We start from the raw sequence: 15,179 nt of genomic DNA on the forward strand, positions 1-15,179 counted from the left end.
ATCCAGTCTGCTTCAAAGCTGACGGGGATTGGAACTCAGGTCCTCAGATCCTCCTGACAGTGTTTTGCCATCTTCTGGGCATGGAGCAGGGGTCGCTGGGGCAGTTGAGGGGGTTGTGAATTTCCTGCATTGTGCAGGGGGTTGGACTTGATGACCTTAGAGGTCCCTTCCAACCCTATGATTCTAGGACGTGTGCTCAAGACATCTAACCTCCCTTTCCCTTGGATTCAAGGCAACCAGATTGGGGTTGTATGAGAGTGAAACCAGAAGCAGGAGCCAATTCCAGGCTTCTATCCCATAATTTCATGGATTCCTGCACAGGGGGAGAGAAACTCAGCTGGAGTTGAGTCCCAGAACCACCAGCCCAGTCCAGGGCTCTGTGGAGCCGGCGTTTCCCGTCACTCAGTCCTGCAGGAGGAAGATCTCGCTGGGCCCGTATCTGTTGGGCCAGGCCTGTAGCTCCACAGAAACTGCAGCCAGAGATAAGCCAGGGAGCTTATCTCAATGAGTCCACAGCAGCCCCGAGGCTACGAAGGTTCTCCATTAGTCCAAAGGCTGGCCCATTTCCCAAGGAAGGAGGGCAGCCTAGCAGCAGAGAAGGAGAGTCAGAAGTCAAATCCTGGCAAAGCCCCAAATGCCAAAGAGCCAGCCTTGCAAAGGGTGTGTGTGTGGGGCGGGGGGGAATTCTGCACCTGCAGGCACCTCACAATCGACAGCCTAACAGGGAGCCTCCCGGCAGGAGTTGGGCCCCACCTGTACTGAGCCCAATTTGGTGTAGTGGTTAAGAGTGGCAGGACTGTAATCTAGAGAGCCGGATTTGAGTCCCCCCACTCCTCCTCCGCTTGAGGCCAGCTGGGTGACCTTGAGTCAGTCACAGCTCTCTCAGAGCTCTCTCAGGGTGATTGTCTTGAGGATAAAGATAACATACTTTGTAAACTGCTCTGAGCAGGCGTTAAGTTGTCCTGAGGGGCGGTATATAAATCCAAATGTTATCATTTTGTTGTTGTGGTGGTGGTTGTTGTTTAGGGTTCAGTTTTGATGCAGTGAAAATGTGTCAGTGTGCTTTTTGTGTGGCTGCTGCCAGACAAACTTGCGCCTTCTTCCACCATCAACATGTCTGCTGAGAAATGAGGTGTGAGAAACCAGCCCCCCCCCCCACCATTGACATGCCCTCCCGAACGCTGACAGCGCAGGGCCATTCCCATAGCTGGTGAATGCGTCATTTTGCCTGCTGGAATTTCCCTGCCGCAGCTCCCAGGGGCAAGCCGTTGCTGTGGGCTGGTCCTGGGGGGCTCCACCCTTTGGAGGGAATTCTCTGGCTCTGGGGTCAGATGGCAAGGAAGGTCATGGCCATATTTCTCTCACTAAAGTCTCATCCCAAGAGACCACATCCGCAGGTTTGGGCTTTGCAGTGACAATGTGTGGAATCTTCTCGGCCAGCTTGGCCCTGGCCCCGGTCCTGTTAAAAATTAGCCAGTGTGGAGGAAGGGAAGCATTCGGACTGCTGCCTTCCTTCAGACATGTGCTAAACCTGAGCTGGGAAAGGGCAGGACTCAGTGAAGGTGCCAAGGCCTCACCCACACATTCCAGAGCAGGCGCTGGGGAGGCCTGAGGCTGCGTCGTCTGTTTGCAGAGTCAGGCCGGACCAGGCTACCAGAGCAGGGGTGGTGCTGACCGAAAAGTTCTTCAGTCCTTTCAGGGAAGTGCAGGCAAGCCACGGCATTTGTGGCAGAAGAGGAACAGGGTCCGGGTTAGGGATCGGGGGCCCGTGTTGCCAGGGAGCTCCTGAAGCCACAAAGCCCTCATGCCAAAAGGGGCCAAGTCAGAGCCAAGTCAGTGGCCAAAGCCGAGTGGGGCAAGGACACAAAGGCCGGTTGGCAGACAGGCAAAGCGGTCAGCAGGCTGGGCCAGGGGCAAGGAAGAGAGCTGAGAAACAGGCAAGGCTGACGTGGACAGCTGCCCAGGCACAAGGCCAGCCCTGCTCTGGAAGGACAGACAACCCGGGCAGGCCTGGGGATTCCACGGGCTTGTGGCGGGGGGGGGGGAGCCCAGAGCCGGCAGCACTGCCTTTTGGCCCCCCGTCTGCTGCCGGCCCCCTTCCCACCCCGCCATAAAGGCTGCTGGTTCGTTCGTGCTGATCTGGATAGGTAGGGAGGTCCTCCCCACCCACGGGACGTCTTCTTCTTGTGCCCCCCCAGTCCTGGAAATCCTGAACCTGATCCACCAGAGGGATCTCTTGACAGCTGACCGGCACATCATTGAACTGGAAGCAGAGTGCCGGCAGGCTGGTCAGCAGAGCCCGGAGAGCAGCGAGATGCGGAAAGACGGGAGCCGGAAGGCCAAGGACGTGGCTCTCCTCTACGAAGCCCTGCTGAAGGTGCTCTGGGAGGTCCTGGCCGAAGCCCTGGCCGCCAAAAGCGTGTCGCCAGCACTGGAGCTCATGATAAGGGTGATTGAGCAGGAGGAGGACACGGACCGGAGGTGGCTCGCGGCCAGGGGGGGCACGGCGGACGGGTCCGGGCCCCGGCCCCGAGCCATGAAGCAGCAGTGGGTGGAAGCGGTGAAGCAGCTGGTCGGCCAGAGGTTGCGCCAGTGCCTGGAGGGCAGGGCTGGCCCCATTGCCCCCCTGATGGACAGCCTGGCCAAGCGTGCCTTGGAGGACTTGTGCACAGTGAAGTTCCACCTGCTGCACGCTTACCCGAAAGAGTACGAGGCCTTCAGCACCTACCTGTGCAGCTACCACCAGGGGCTGGCCCAGCACTTGGCGGAGGTGGTCCAGAGGAGCTTGAGCATCTCTGAGCTGTACTTCGTCTTGGACTGGAACAGCAACATCTACCAAAGGTAAGCGGAGACGGGCCACAAGCAAGAGAAGGCCCGGGCTGGCCGGCTGCCCCTCTCCACCTGCTTGGCAGGCCCTCGGGCTCTGGGGCAGCCCCACTCGGCCTTGTAGACAAAGGGAGGCGGGGCGGGGGGGGGGTGTTCCATGCCGGTACGAGCAGGGCAGGCACATCTGCTGGCCCGCTGGGAAATTCTTCCACTTGGGAGCCGAGCCAGTGGCTCTGGTGCTCTTGGGCAATTGTGAGGCCTGTGCAGGAGAACTTCCTTCCCATTCCGATGACTGGGATGGAGGGAGCAGGAGGCGCCCTTTGGATTTGGGGCCTCAGGAATCGCAAGGGCTGAGGCCGGCAGCTCTGCTTGCTCAGCCTTGTCAGAAATGGCAGGTGTGACCCCAACCAGAGGGCAGGCCCGGGCTGCACCCAGGGGTGGGTCAAGGGAAGTATTATCCCCGTAACTCTCTCTCTGTCTGCCCCCCAGAGAGGTGCTGGGCCGAGGTGAAATCGCCCCCTTGGTCAGCAAGGCCCCGGGACTGGGCCCCCTGCTGTCCCCCGAGACCCAGCGGAGCCTAGAAGAGGACTGTATTGCAGCTGTGAAGGTAAAGTCCAGGGTGCCGGGCGGGCAGGAGGGGGCAAAGAACAAGAATGAATGAAACCACCAGAGCTGTCTGCGGCTCTGCACCCATCAGGTCTTGGCCGCGCTCTGTACACGCTCCCAGGGAATCACTGGCCAAGGGCTGAGGCCTGCTTCCTATTGGGCCGGGCCCTGTCTGAAGGGCTACCTTACGAGAGGGGCAGAGTATTGGAAAGGTGAACAGAGAAGACCCGAGTTCCAATTCCCGTCAGCTTTGAAGCAGACTGGATGGCCTGGGCTGGGAGTTCTCACGGGAGGATAAAGTGGATGGGGCCCATGCGAGCAAGGGCTGTGGTGGTGAAAATGTAATGGCGAAGTCCCATAAACCACGTGCTGCTTGTATGATGGTCGTGCGTGGAGCCTGTGGCGGGGAGGCGAGGCTGAGGAATGGAGGCTGCTGGAGGCACCCAGCAGCCCCTCTTGCTGGAGAGAGGAGCTCCGTGGCACACAGGCCTCCCCCTCCTCCACTGGCAACCTCCCCTCCTTTCTCCCTCTGTGCCCTTCAGCCTCCTTTTGCTGCTCATTTGCAGGCTAAGACCGTGGAGGCCATGAGCCGAGAGCTCCAGGAGGAGGAAGAGCGGTGGGCCCAGGAGGAAACCGAGGACTCTCAGTTCTGCCTCTCCAGCAAAATCATCTCTGTACGTCCGGCCCTGGGCCTCCTCACGAGCGAAAGGCTGCTGCGCGCCGTGTTTCGGCCGGCATGCTCTGCTCTTTCCCCTCCTGCTACCGCCTCCTGGCATTTGCCCCATTTAGCCCTTGCATAAAAAACAGCCACAGCAACTGAGCCCGAGGCTGCTCAGGGGCTGGAAAGCGCTTGGCCGGGAGGTGCCCCGGGGTCCCTTCTGCTTGGGGAGCATGACAGGGGCCACTCAACCAGCTGCTTGCCTTTCTGGACTCTTCCTCAGGTTCAGCCAGAAGTTCTGCCCAGTGCTCCAGACTCTCTCTCATACCCTTGGGCCTCCCTGTTTTGTTTTCATGCTGTGTGCGTGCGCATGCGTGCTCGACTTGTGTGCATGCACAGCATCTTCTGGAACGGAGGGAGCAGAGAGTGTCTGGGAGAGACGGGCCCAGAGCCCCCTCTCAAGGCTTTGGCCGCTTGAGGCTGAGACTTGGGGGGCACACCCTGGCAGGCGCCTTGTTTCTCAGCCCCAGCCAGCACTGACTCCACCTCCCACTTTGCAGGTGTTACGGGCCCACACTGACAGAGCCCCCCAGATCACGGCAGACTTCGGGATGAGAATGGCTCAGTGCTGCCTGTCCTGCCTGGCGGAATTCCTGCAGAGGTATTGCCCTGAGGAGCCCGGGCAGGGGGAGGGTCCGGGGGGGGGGGAGAAGAGCATCTCCTGCAGCCAGCCACTCGGGGGGGGGGGGTGTTTGGAGGCAGGACTTGGGGGTGGAGGGGAGAGTGGTGGGCAGCGTTTGTCTCAGAGCTGGAACAAAGCGCCCCCCCCCCCGCCCCGAGTTTTGTAACATTTAGACCCGTCTGATGGTTTGGTCCAAAGAAAACTGGGATCCTGCATGCATGCCGGGAAATGTGGCCGCTCCGGTTGCACAAAATCTGTTGTTTCAAGCCTGTTTTTGCTGCAGGCAATATCTTTGGCAAAACCGCGAGGGCCTGGCAGCCTCCCCTCCCCAGAACTGATCCACAAGCTGCAAAGGCCTTCTGAGGACCACCGTGGCTTTTGATGCAACCTGTGCCTGGCAGGAGCTTCGCTCCCAAGTGGGCAGGCCCGGTGGGGATCAGGGCCACGGCAGAGTACAAGGAGCAGGACTTCTGCCCTCCCTCCCGCCCTCTTTTCTGGACTTAAGATGGGACTCCGGGTGTACTGATGGGGAGGTGTGTGTGTGTGTGTGTGAAGGTTTCCCCAATGGGACCAAGAGCACCCCCAGCCATTTCAGGTAGGGAATCTGATACAGACCTCTGCACACACACCTGGGACTGGCATCACACATCTGCTGTGCTTGTGGCAGGCTGAAGCACAGAACGTGGCCTCTGTGTGTGACGCCCCAGACACCCAGACCTGCCGACCCCGGCCTTGGCTGTGCAGCAGGCGGCCCCTCTTCAGCAACTCCTGCAGGCATCCAAGGCCATCGTCCTGCCTCCGCCTATCCCTGTCAGGCCGGGCAAGGCACCCATTGCTCGGTCCCATTGCAGTTGGCAGGAGCCCTGCTGAAAGGGGCCAGCGGAGCAAAGAGGCCCGGAGGCCTTCCCATGCATGGCGGGGAAATACAAGAGGCCGAGCTGAGGGGCTTGTCCCCACCCCTGCCCCCAGGCAGGACCTCTCCACAGGAGGCTGAGCAGGACACTCATTTCCACCCCAAGCAGTGCGGGGAAGCGGAGTGGCATCCCCTCACCGTCCGCTCTGGATCACCTTCCTCCAAGGGCTTCCTGTGGGAGGAAAGCACACCAACGGTGCTGAGCACATTTGTGTGTGGGGGGGGGGGGGATGGGAGAGTGGTGCACAACTTTTGGTTCCAACTGGTTGCCAAGACTGGGATTCATCCAAATAGCTGCCGAGCCCCAGCTTTGTAGAGAAATGCCAATGGGGCGGGGGCACAGGATGGAGGCTCTGAGGGAGCTGGCACTGTGTGATGGATAACACAAACTCTGCCAGAGGCTCATTCTATCTGGGCTTCTTCCTGGGATGCCTGTCTCACTGGGCTGGGGGCAGGGCGGGGAGTGACCCAGGGTTCCTCTTGGGGCTACCCCAAGCGTAGCTGAAGGGGCCGGGCGGAGAGGGGCCACAGCCCAGGGAGGTGGCTCAAGGCTGGGGGAACACTGAAGCTGCCTTCTCCGGAGTCAGCCCCTCAGCCTATCGAGGCCTGGACTACACCCTCTACCTGGCAGAGTTCTGACATAAGCATAGCAGAATTAAGAATCACAAACGTGTGTTTGGCTTCTGAAATATTGGCCGTTTCCACACTACTCACCTTCATCCGGAACACTGCAGAACGTCGCGAAAAAACCGCAGAAGATAGCGTCTTCTTGCGCGAGTTGTACACGATGTTGCGCGAAACTCGTGTGAGAAGAAGCTTTCTGCGTTTTTTCGCAACGTTCCATGGCATTCCAGATGAAGGTGAGTAGTGTGGAAATGTCCCTTTACTACATATAGGGTAAAAAGGATACATTGGTAATAAAACAAAGAATAGCTAATCTTTGCTGCTACATCTTCGCATCTTGGTGAACTAAGAAGAACTGAACAAAGAGCAATTAATCCCTGTGTCCGTGAAGCCCCCCAATAAACTGGTCACCCAATAATCAGTCCTAGATCCCTTAATGAACCCTGCAGCTCCCCTCCTGTCCTGACTCAAAGAACTACTCCACATCTGAATGTCCTATGCAAACTAACTATGTCTAGGTTAAAAACAAACACTTTAACTCTCTCGTGACCGAAAGGGTGTGGCCCTTGCTAAAAACTTAACGCAGTGGCTTGCCAGGGCCTTTGGGAGAGAAAGGTCTTTCACCTGGAGATGCCGGGGACTGAGGGCCAAGCTACAAGTGACAAATGACACTTGAGCGGCAAGTGGATCGAGTGGAGCGCAAGGGAACACAGAGAAATACACTTGCTGTTCAAGTGTCATTTGTCACTTGTAGCTTGGCCCTGAATCCGGGACTCCCTGCCTGCAGGGCAGGTGCTGTCCTCCTGAGCCAGTGCCCAGCCTCTCCCTGGCATCACAGGAGAGCGGGCATCTCTCGAGGGAAGCAGCACCGGTCCCGGCTGGCAGCTGGGAGCGAGCCGATGGCTTGCAGCCCCTGGAGTCAGCTCATGCCGCCTGTGTGAAATCAGCTACACAACCCTTCTAGGAATGAGGCGATCAGGAGGGAGTCTTGTTTCTGGGGCTCAGTTAGAGGCTGAACTGGAGGGAGCGTGTGCTGGGCGGGGGGCGGGGGAGCACAGGAGTGGTGGCTTTGGTAGCACCAAATTTGACCCTTCAAGCAGTGGGGGAGCAAGGTGCTCTCTCAGCTGGCACGAGGGCAAAACTGGGTCTGGGGCGGTGGTGGAAGGTTGCAGGACTGGCATGGGGAGGTGGCTGGGAATCCAGGCCCCGAAATCAGGGCAGAGGGCACCGGGGACTGAAATTGTGCTTTGAATGTGCAGGGGGCACCCTCCCTCTCTCCTGACTTTGCTTTCACTTTGCCTCCCCCCCTGCAGTTTCCAGAGGAAGGTGGAAAAGTTCCACGAGGGGCAAGCGGAGAGCAGCCGGACAGTGGACAGCTACACGAGCCGGACCGTAGCACTCGTCAATTACTGCCCACCCTTCCAGTGAGTGCCCACCCGTCCTCATCCAGTCCAGGTTACAAAGCCAGACTAGCCCCTTTGCCAAATATGTCACTGCGGACATACTCTCTTCCACCAGTGGAGTGTTTGTGAACAGCCAGTGGCTCGGCCCATGGCTGGGAGGACCTGGAGCTTCAGGGCAGGAAGGAGCGGGTGGCCTTGCAATGGAGTAGCAGCTATTCCCTGGGCCCACAGCTGTGGCATTCTCCACACGTCTGTGGTGAGCAGAGAGACTGGCATCCAGCCAGCCTCTTGAGCACGTCTGTGGTGAGCAGAGAGACTGGCATCCAGCCAGCCTCTTGAGCATATCATGGCCTGTCTTAAAGAGCGTGTTTCAGTGGGGTAGCTGTGTTCAGATGTGACAACTAAAGCAAGAGTCCTGTGGCGCTCAGGATCCTGAGTCGGCCAGGTTTTTTTTTGCGGAAAGAGACAAAGCAGTGGGTAAAGGTCTGCCTGCTGATGGTTCCACCCGCTGACAGGCGTGTTCTCCCTCAGGGACTACGTCAAGTGCTTGGTGAGATTTGGTCACCCAGAAAGCAAGAAAGTGGAGTGCCAGGCCCGAGATGCCCTGGACGGAGTGACCCGGCTCTGCAACCGCATGCTGGCCGATCAGATCTTCCTGAACCTGAAGGTATTCCTCTTGGGGAGGGCTGCTGAGCCTGACTCCCAGAGGGACGTCCCGGCCGGGACATGGCCAGAATCAGCCCCCTGCCCCAGCCGGCCGGGGACCCTGAGAAACGGGGGGGGGGGGGTCTCTGCCAAATTCTCGCACTGGGCAGCCAGCCCTGTGCTGGAAAGTTCCTGAGAATTTGGGAGGTGGAGCCTGGAGAGGGGGGGTCTCAGCAGGATAGAATCCCACAGGGTGCCCCCCCTCCAAGCAGCCATTCCCCCCCCCCCGGGGAATGGCCCTCAGCGGTCTGGAGATCAGTTGCACGTCTCCCGCCACACCGACTCACACGCTCCGTCCCAACCGCGGGGAGTGGGGGCTGGCCGGCGACAGGCACCGCTCCCGACCCGGCTGCTCCTGCCCAGGCCCCCGCCCCCACCCTGCCTTCTGCACAGGAGCAGAGCCCCTTTGTGGAGGGGGCCTCCCTCTGCTTCTTCTGATACCCGCCCCCCCTGGCCCCCCCGCAGCCCTGCTTCCACAGACTGATGAAAAGGAAGTGGCTGAGCAGCTCTGAGGCCTTCTCCACCATGATGGCTCTTCTCTCGGAGCATGCCCAGAAGATGAAGAAGATGAAGCCGGAGCCATACCAGGTGAGCGGAGGAGGGCGTGCCTCGGGCGGCTCTGGCTGCACACCCAGCTACTGCCTGGCCCAGGGCTTTTCCCCAGCCGGAACGCGGTGGAGCGGCGTTCCGGCACCTCTTGAAAATGGTCACATGGCCGGTGGCCCCGCCCCCTGATCCCCAGACAGAGGGGAGTTGAGATGGCCCTCCGTGCTGCTTGGCGATCTGAACTCCCCTCTGTCTGGGGATCAGGGGGCGGGGCCACCGGCCACGTGACCATTTTTGTCAAGGGCAATTTAAACTTTAAAAAACTCCCTCCTTGTTCCAGCTGACCCAAAGTGACGTCATTGTGCGGTCCTGGGAGCGTGCGTGCACTTTGCACATGCCAGGGGCACCACCTCCTGCCAGGACTTGCCCCCTGTGCTGGCAACCCACTGAGTCCCACCACCTCTTTTCCCAGAAGAAAAAGCCCCGGCCTGGCCCTTGAATGATTCAGCCAGCCTCCCCCTTTCCCCTTCGTGCCCCAGAAATGGTGCCTCATTCCCAGTGCTTGTCTCTCCCCCCCCCCCCCGCCCCACCGCTGTATTTTAACCCATCAGATGCTGGTGAGGGACGTGCACCACGGGGTGCTCATTGAATACATCCGTCCGCTGATGCGAGTTCGGACCATCTGCACGTCCTCGAAGATGAGATCCAAAATGGCCGCCAAGCTGAGAAGCGAAGCCCAACAGCTCCAGGAATTCTTTGCCCAGCTGGTGAGAAGTGGGGGTGGGGCAGTCTCTATTCTCAGTTTCCAGATGGTGGTGATGGGGAGCAGAATAGGGGTCACATGCGGAGGAGGAGGAGGAGGAGGAGGGCAGAGTGCTTGGAGCTTTACCCCGTGGAGTAGAAGAGGGAGGACCCCCAATGCTCCTCACCCTGGGGGTTAAGAATGCTTTGCCCGCCCCCAGAGCTCCTTGGCATCTGGTCAAAGTTCCTGCCCTCCAGAACCTTCCGGGGAACTCCTGGGCACGGGCTAGGGAAGCCAGCAAGTGCTCTGCCTTCGAGGCGGGATAGAAATGTTGTGCATAAAAATAAAGGGCCTTTTCCATACCAAACTGCTTCCAGGGAAGCCCCCGTGCCTGTCATAGCCCCCACCCTTTGCAAGGGGGTCCGAGGCATGTTCGAGAGAGCCCACTGGGGCCCTGGCTGTGCCTTTGGGGGCTGGCCTGGGGGAATTCCCACTGGCCCCCTCAAGCCCTCGCCAGCCCTTTCCCCGCTGTGTGCACAGGTGTGTAAGAGGGGCAGGTACTTGAGGCCCAAGAATCAGGGTTTGGGCAGGGAGAGGAGGAAGGGTGGGTTCTCCACCTTCATGGAGCTTCTCGCCAAGGACACCCCCCCCCGTAAGCATCCGGGGAACCCAGGATTCCTCTGAGGGGGGGGGCTTTCCTCCAGGATCTACGGCAGCAGATCTTGGCAATGCTGTGCCAGGGAATTCTTCTCCTGTTATTAAAACGGAGGGCAGAGTAGAGGCGCCTCGAACGACCTGCCAAAAGAGATCTTACTGAACCTGCCCAAGATACTCATCACCGTTTGTCATTGCGGTCAGGATGCCGTGCAGGGCCCAGCTAGCCCCACCCCCAGATGCCGGCAAAGACAGGATGTGGCGCCTGGCTGGGTGATGAGGCAGCCCGGCCAGGGCTGCTCTTTAGGCTGCTCAATTCCCATCTCATGGCCAAAGAAGGCAAGGCTGTCCTCTCTCGGCTGGTCTCTCCTTAATGTCACTGCTCCGCTGTCCATGTCCTCCTCTCCTGAGCTCCTCTGTGCTGAAGCTGCCTGCGGCACGAAGAGGGCATTTGTCTCTTTGACAGACAGGTCCCTCCTCCTGTTTATCAGATCCTTCGGGGAACTCTGTTTCACCTCCCTGTGTCTCCCAGCAGGGAGTTCCGTGGGTGATGTGTGATTTGTTTGAAAAGGTCACTTCCTCCGGTTTGTTTGCAAAGGCGGCCGAGCAGCCCCCTCCCTGCAGGGAGGACAGGCAAGGGGCGAGCTATAATTAACTCCCTTCCCTGACAGCCGCTGCCTCCCTCCCTTCCTTGCAGAAATCCACCTCCGCCTGGCTGGACTCTGCCGTGCCACACCTGGCGGAGATCATCGAGTTGGAGGACATGCCCGCCATCCAGATGGAAGTGGGGTTCCTCGCCAACGACTTCCCTGATGTGCAGTGAGTGTACACGCAAGAGTTGATTTGGGGAGCTGGGCCGGGGGCTTGGATAACCAGCATTCTCCTTATTGCTGCCTGCCTTCTGAAAACCTTGGGGGTGACTCGCGGGATAATGATAAAATCACAATACAGCATAAAAATCATGGAATGAACAAGCTTTCCAAAACCCAGCCAGGGTATTAAAACAGCTGAAAACATTTAGCAAGCTAAAAAGATTCTCAGGAAAAAAAGTCCCAGGCTAGAAGCGGACGGTAAAAGCAATTTTTAAAAGTGCAGACCCCGAAGTGAAAAGCTTGGATAAAGAGAGCTATTTTATCATGGAACTCAAAAGAGGGTGGGGTGATGCCAGGTGAGCGTCAAGGGAGAAGGCATTCCCCAGGTACAGGGCCACCACAGAAAAAGCTCCGCCTCTGGTCACCACAGGCAGGGCCCCTGAGCGCAGGCCTGGCTCCTGAGGAGAACCTTTGGTGGCCGGCCGGACATCGCTCTGTCTAAGGGCCAGGAAAAGGCGTCTCTGGCTTCGAAGAGTGGCCTTCCTTGCCCTGGCTCGGGGCCCTTTCCTCCTCTTGCATTTTGGCCACTGCAAACCTGTCCTGCCTCAGTTAACAATCCTGTGCTGGGGGTGGGGGAGGGCTCGTGACGCCCTCTGGGAGACGGTTTTCTCGGTGCTTTTCAGGAGAGCCAGCACCGTGGGTGTGTTGCAGGGCCAAAGGGCTCCCCCATCCCACCCAACTTCTCGCCCCATCTGTCTCTGGGCTGACACCACCCGGTGCTCTGCCAGGCCACGTGGCTGAGCTCCAAGCCATGGCCTGTTGCCACAGCTACGGGGAGCCCCAGCAGGTCTGTTCCATGCAAGAGAACAAACAAACACAAGATCAAAGTTTAAGTGGAGGTGTTGATGAGGGCTGGAAAAGGGCCATCGGGTGAGGATGTGCACGCAACCTGAGGACTGAGCGTGTGGCCAGTAAGAGTGCTCCTTGGTCCCCAAAGCAGAAAGCCAGAGAGGCCGCCCAGCACTAGTCAGCAGCTGCCTCCGTGGCCAACAATGGAGAGCCAAGCCAGCCCCCCGGGGCTTTTCCCTTCCGCGGAGTCATAAGAAGCTCAGAAGAGCCCAGCCGGGTCAGAGCCACGTGGCCCTTCGGCCCAGCCTCCTGCTTCACATGAGTTGCCATGGAGGGCCTTCAGTGCTGCCGCCCAGCACTAGCATCCAAAGGGTGACTGCCTCTGTAGATGGAGGTTCCCTTTATTTAAGTGAAAGCAAAGGGAACCCCTCAAGACAACTACAAAAAGTGAACAACACAAGAGGAAGAAGCACCCAACCACCAAAAATAGAGAATCTATTAGAAAATATCTCAAGCCATGTAATTATACAGTGATGACAGACCAGAAATATAAATACATCAGACTGCACTGCGATGTATCCACATGAGAGAGTGTGAAACCACGTGTGCCCTTGATCAGGGGCCAGGTTCCAAATGAATAGCCTGCAACTACGAGGCTGGAAAGAGGGAGGAGGCATACCAGCACCGCATTTCGACCACCAATGCTTTCATGCACGTGGGACAATGCGCTTCCAATGCACTTCAGCAATCACCTGCAACTGTGTGAAACAGGAAAATGCGCTTGCAACCGGTTGCTAAAATGCATTGGAAGTGGGATGTCCCTGAAGTTGCATGCCAGGTGTGCTAACAGGGCTTGGAAGATGCCGTGTGAGAAGATGCAGTCCCTGAGGATATCAGGACAATGAGTTCGGTGGAACGTCCTGAGAGAGACAGCACTGGAACCAGGTGCCTGGGGAAGCTCCGAGATCTCCTTCCCTGTAGGATTCCCAGCAGAACCAAGGCAGCCTTCTGTCTGGCACATGAAGGCGCATGCCTTCATGCCCAGGGTGCAGCGTCTCTAGCAGCGCCGTGAAAGCCTCCTGTCCCCTAGTGTGCCCATCTGCCAGTTCTTGCAAGCTGTCTCCTTTTCTGTCTTGATGCCTTCCTTTTAACAACAACCGTGCTCTTCCAGTGTCCCACTCAGAGTGGTGAACAAAGTCAAGTGTTATCATTATTCCTACAATATAGCTGAGGAGCTGGGCTGAGAAGAGTGGCTTGCCTAAGCCTCCCTGCTGAGCTCATGGCAGGAGTGGGAATCGAACCAGCAGAGTGCTGATTTGCAGCCCAGCCACTTAACCACTCGGCTACAGCAGCTTTTATAAAACCAACTGCACTTATATACTGCTATTCTGGACAGATTAGTGTCTCCCTCAGAGCAGTGAACAAAGTCAGTGAATTATTATCACCGCAATCCAGCTGGGGAGCGGGGGATGAAAGGAGAGGCTTGCCCAAGGCCACCTGCTGAGCTCTTGGCTGGAGCGGGAGTCAAACCGGCAGAGTGCTGATTTGCAGCCCAGCCACTTAGCCACTCTGCTACACCAGCTTGAATAATAACTGTGCTTATATGCCACTTCTCTAGACAAAGTAGATCCCCATTCAGAGTGGTGGGCAAGGTCCGTGTTGTTCTTACCCCCTCAGTCCTGCTGGGGAGATGGGCTGAGAGGAGGGGTTTCCCCAAGGCCCCCTGCTGAGCTCAGGGCACGCTGCCTGGCAGCCCAACCGCTGAACCATTGTGCTAAAACAGATCTCAAATAACGAAAATAAAACAAATCCATCCCTTGGGGCCTCAACTCCTGTGAGTTTGATCCAGGGCTGGCTCTCCCTCACTTGAGGTGGCACAATGAATATGGCCAAGCGCCACCGGAGCTCGCGCCTGGTCAGGTGGTGATGGGCTGGCTGGCATCCTGGGCCTGGCCTGCCTCTGGCCAGGTCCGTGCCGAGCCCCAGCAATGGCAGGAGCGCAGGAAGAGGCCGTGGGTGTCCCTTGCTTGAAGCAACAAAGGGAACCAGCCTTTCCCGCCTCCCGTGCCCCTGGAAGCCGAGGCTTGTACGTTCTGGCCCTGCGAGCCCCTGGGGAGCAGAGACAGTGTCCTCCTCCCTCCCAGGGTGGTGTCATGGCAGCGTTTTCTTGGGACTGAAGTGTCCCCGCCATTTTCCCAGGAAAGAGGTGGCTGGTGGGTTATAAATACCCTCCCTCCTACGCTGCCCGCAAAGCCCCGTTCTGCTGCCAGCCGACTGCGTCACTCAGGGAGGCGAAACTGAACCTTATCGTGTCTCGACTGTTTGCTTCCCTTTCCATCTTCCTGCTTATTGCGTCCTCAGGAATTGTTTGGAGGCGACAGATTGCCCGTTAAGTGTGGCTGACGGACGTTTCCTGTTTTATCTGGACCCTCTTGGGTTTGTTGTTTCTTAAAAGAAAAGAAAAAAGCAGACAGACAGACAGACACCCAGCCGGAGGAAAACAAGTGGCTGGACTTCAGACGGGGGGGGGGGCTTGGTAGAAACGTCCTGCTGCTGGGCCACGCTGCGCTGGCGACAGGACGGGAATCCCGTGGGCTCTTCTGGGGTCCATCAAGGGACTCCAGCGGCCTCCTGACAGCCGAGAGAGAAAGAGGTGCCCCCTCCGGCCTGGCTGGCCCAATGCTGGCTGACCACCCCGGGCTCCCCAGAAGCTCCCAGACTCCGTGCTCAGATGGACTTCCATAAGGCAGGCTCACAGTCCCCGGGGGAAAGGAGGGCCAGCAAGCCGTGACTGCTGGAGCCCGTCCGTCCCTGTAGCTGAAGCACCGCCTGCGTGGAGAGCCCCAGCGCCACCGCCTCGCCACACACCCACAAGCCGCTGTGGGGTCAGGGCGCCAGGCCTTGGCAGGCAGGAGGTGAGCCTGGAAGCTCAGGGGTGGGCTCCAGCGCCCGATGGGGTCAGCCAGTCCCGGCCTTGGACGTGCCCTTCTGATGGACCGCCTCTCCCTGCGTGGCCCCTTGCCCCTACTGTGTCCGTCCAGGACAGCCTCCTTGGTCTGGGGATTGGCTGCGGCTCGTTCGTGGCGCCTGCCCTGCAGATCAGGCTGCCCGAGGGCTCCTTCACGGACGGCCTTCCAAAGGAGGCGCAAAACTGGTTGG

The 15,179-nt window shown here is 58.6% G+C and overlaps 1 protein-coding gene across 4 annotated transcripts in view; it reads left to right on the forward strand.

The window, feature by feature from the left end:
• The window catches only part of EXOC3L2 (exocyst complex component 3 like 2), a 29,632-nt gene that overhangs the window by 11,563 nt on the left and 2,890 nt on the right, over nucleotides 1-15,179 (forward strand). For all 4 annotated transcript variants that reach the window (XM_054999836.1, XM_054999835.1, XM_054999838.1 and 1 more), the window contains exons 3-11: nucleotides 2,199-2,841; nucleotides 3,316-3,433; nucleotides 3,999-4,106; nucleotides 4,651-4,751; nucleotides 7,623-7,733; nucleotides 8,244-8,379; nucleotides 8,883-9,005; nucleotides 9,575-9,730; nucleotides 11,057-11,178. In XM_054999836.1, coding sequence (XP_054855811.1) covers nucleotides 2,199-2,841; nucleotides 3,316-3,433; nucleotides 3,999-4,106; nucleotides 4,651-4,751; nucleotides 7,623-7,733; nucleotides 8,244-8,379; nucleotides 8,883-9,005; nucleotides 9,575-9,730; nucleotides 11,057-11,178 — 1,618 coding nt within the window. The remainder of the gene's footprint in view (nucleotides 1-2,198; nucleotides 2,842-3,315; nucleotides 3,434-3,998; nucleotides 4,107-4,650; nucleotides 4,752-7,622; nucleotides 7,734-8,243; nucleotides 8,380-8,882; nucleotides 9,006-9,574; nucleotides 9,731-11,056; nucleotides 11,179-15,179) is intronic.

The sequence above is a fragment of the Eublepharis macularius genome, chromosome 15 (assembly GCF_028583425.1).
Source record: "Eublepharis macularius isolate TG4126 chromosome 15, MPM_Emac_v1.0, whole genome shotgun sequence".
NCBI lineage: Eukaryota > Metazoa > Chordata > Lepidosauria > Squamata > Eublepharidae > Eublepharis > Eublepharis macularius.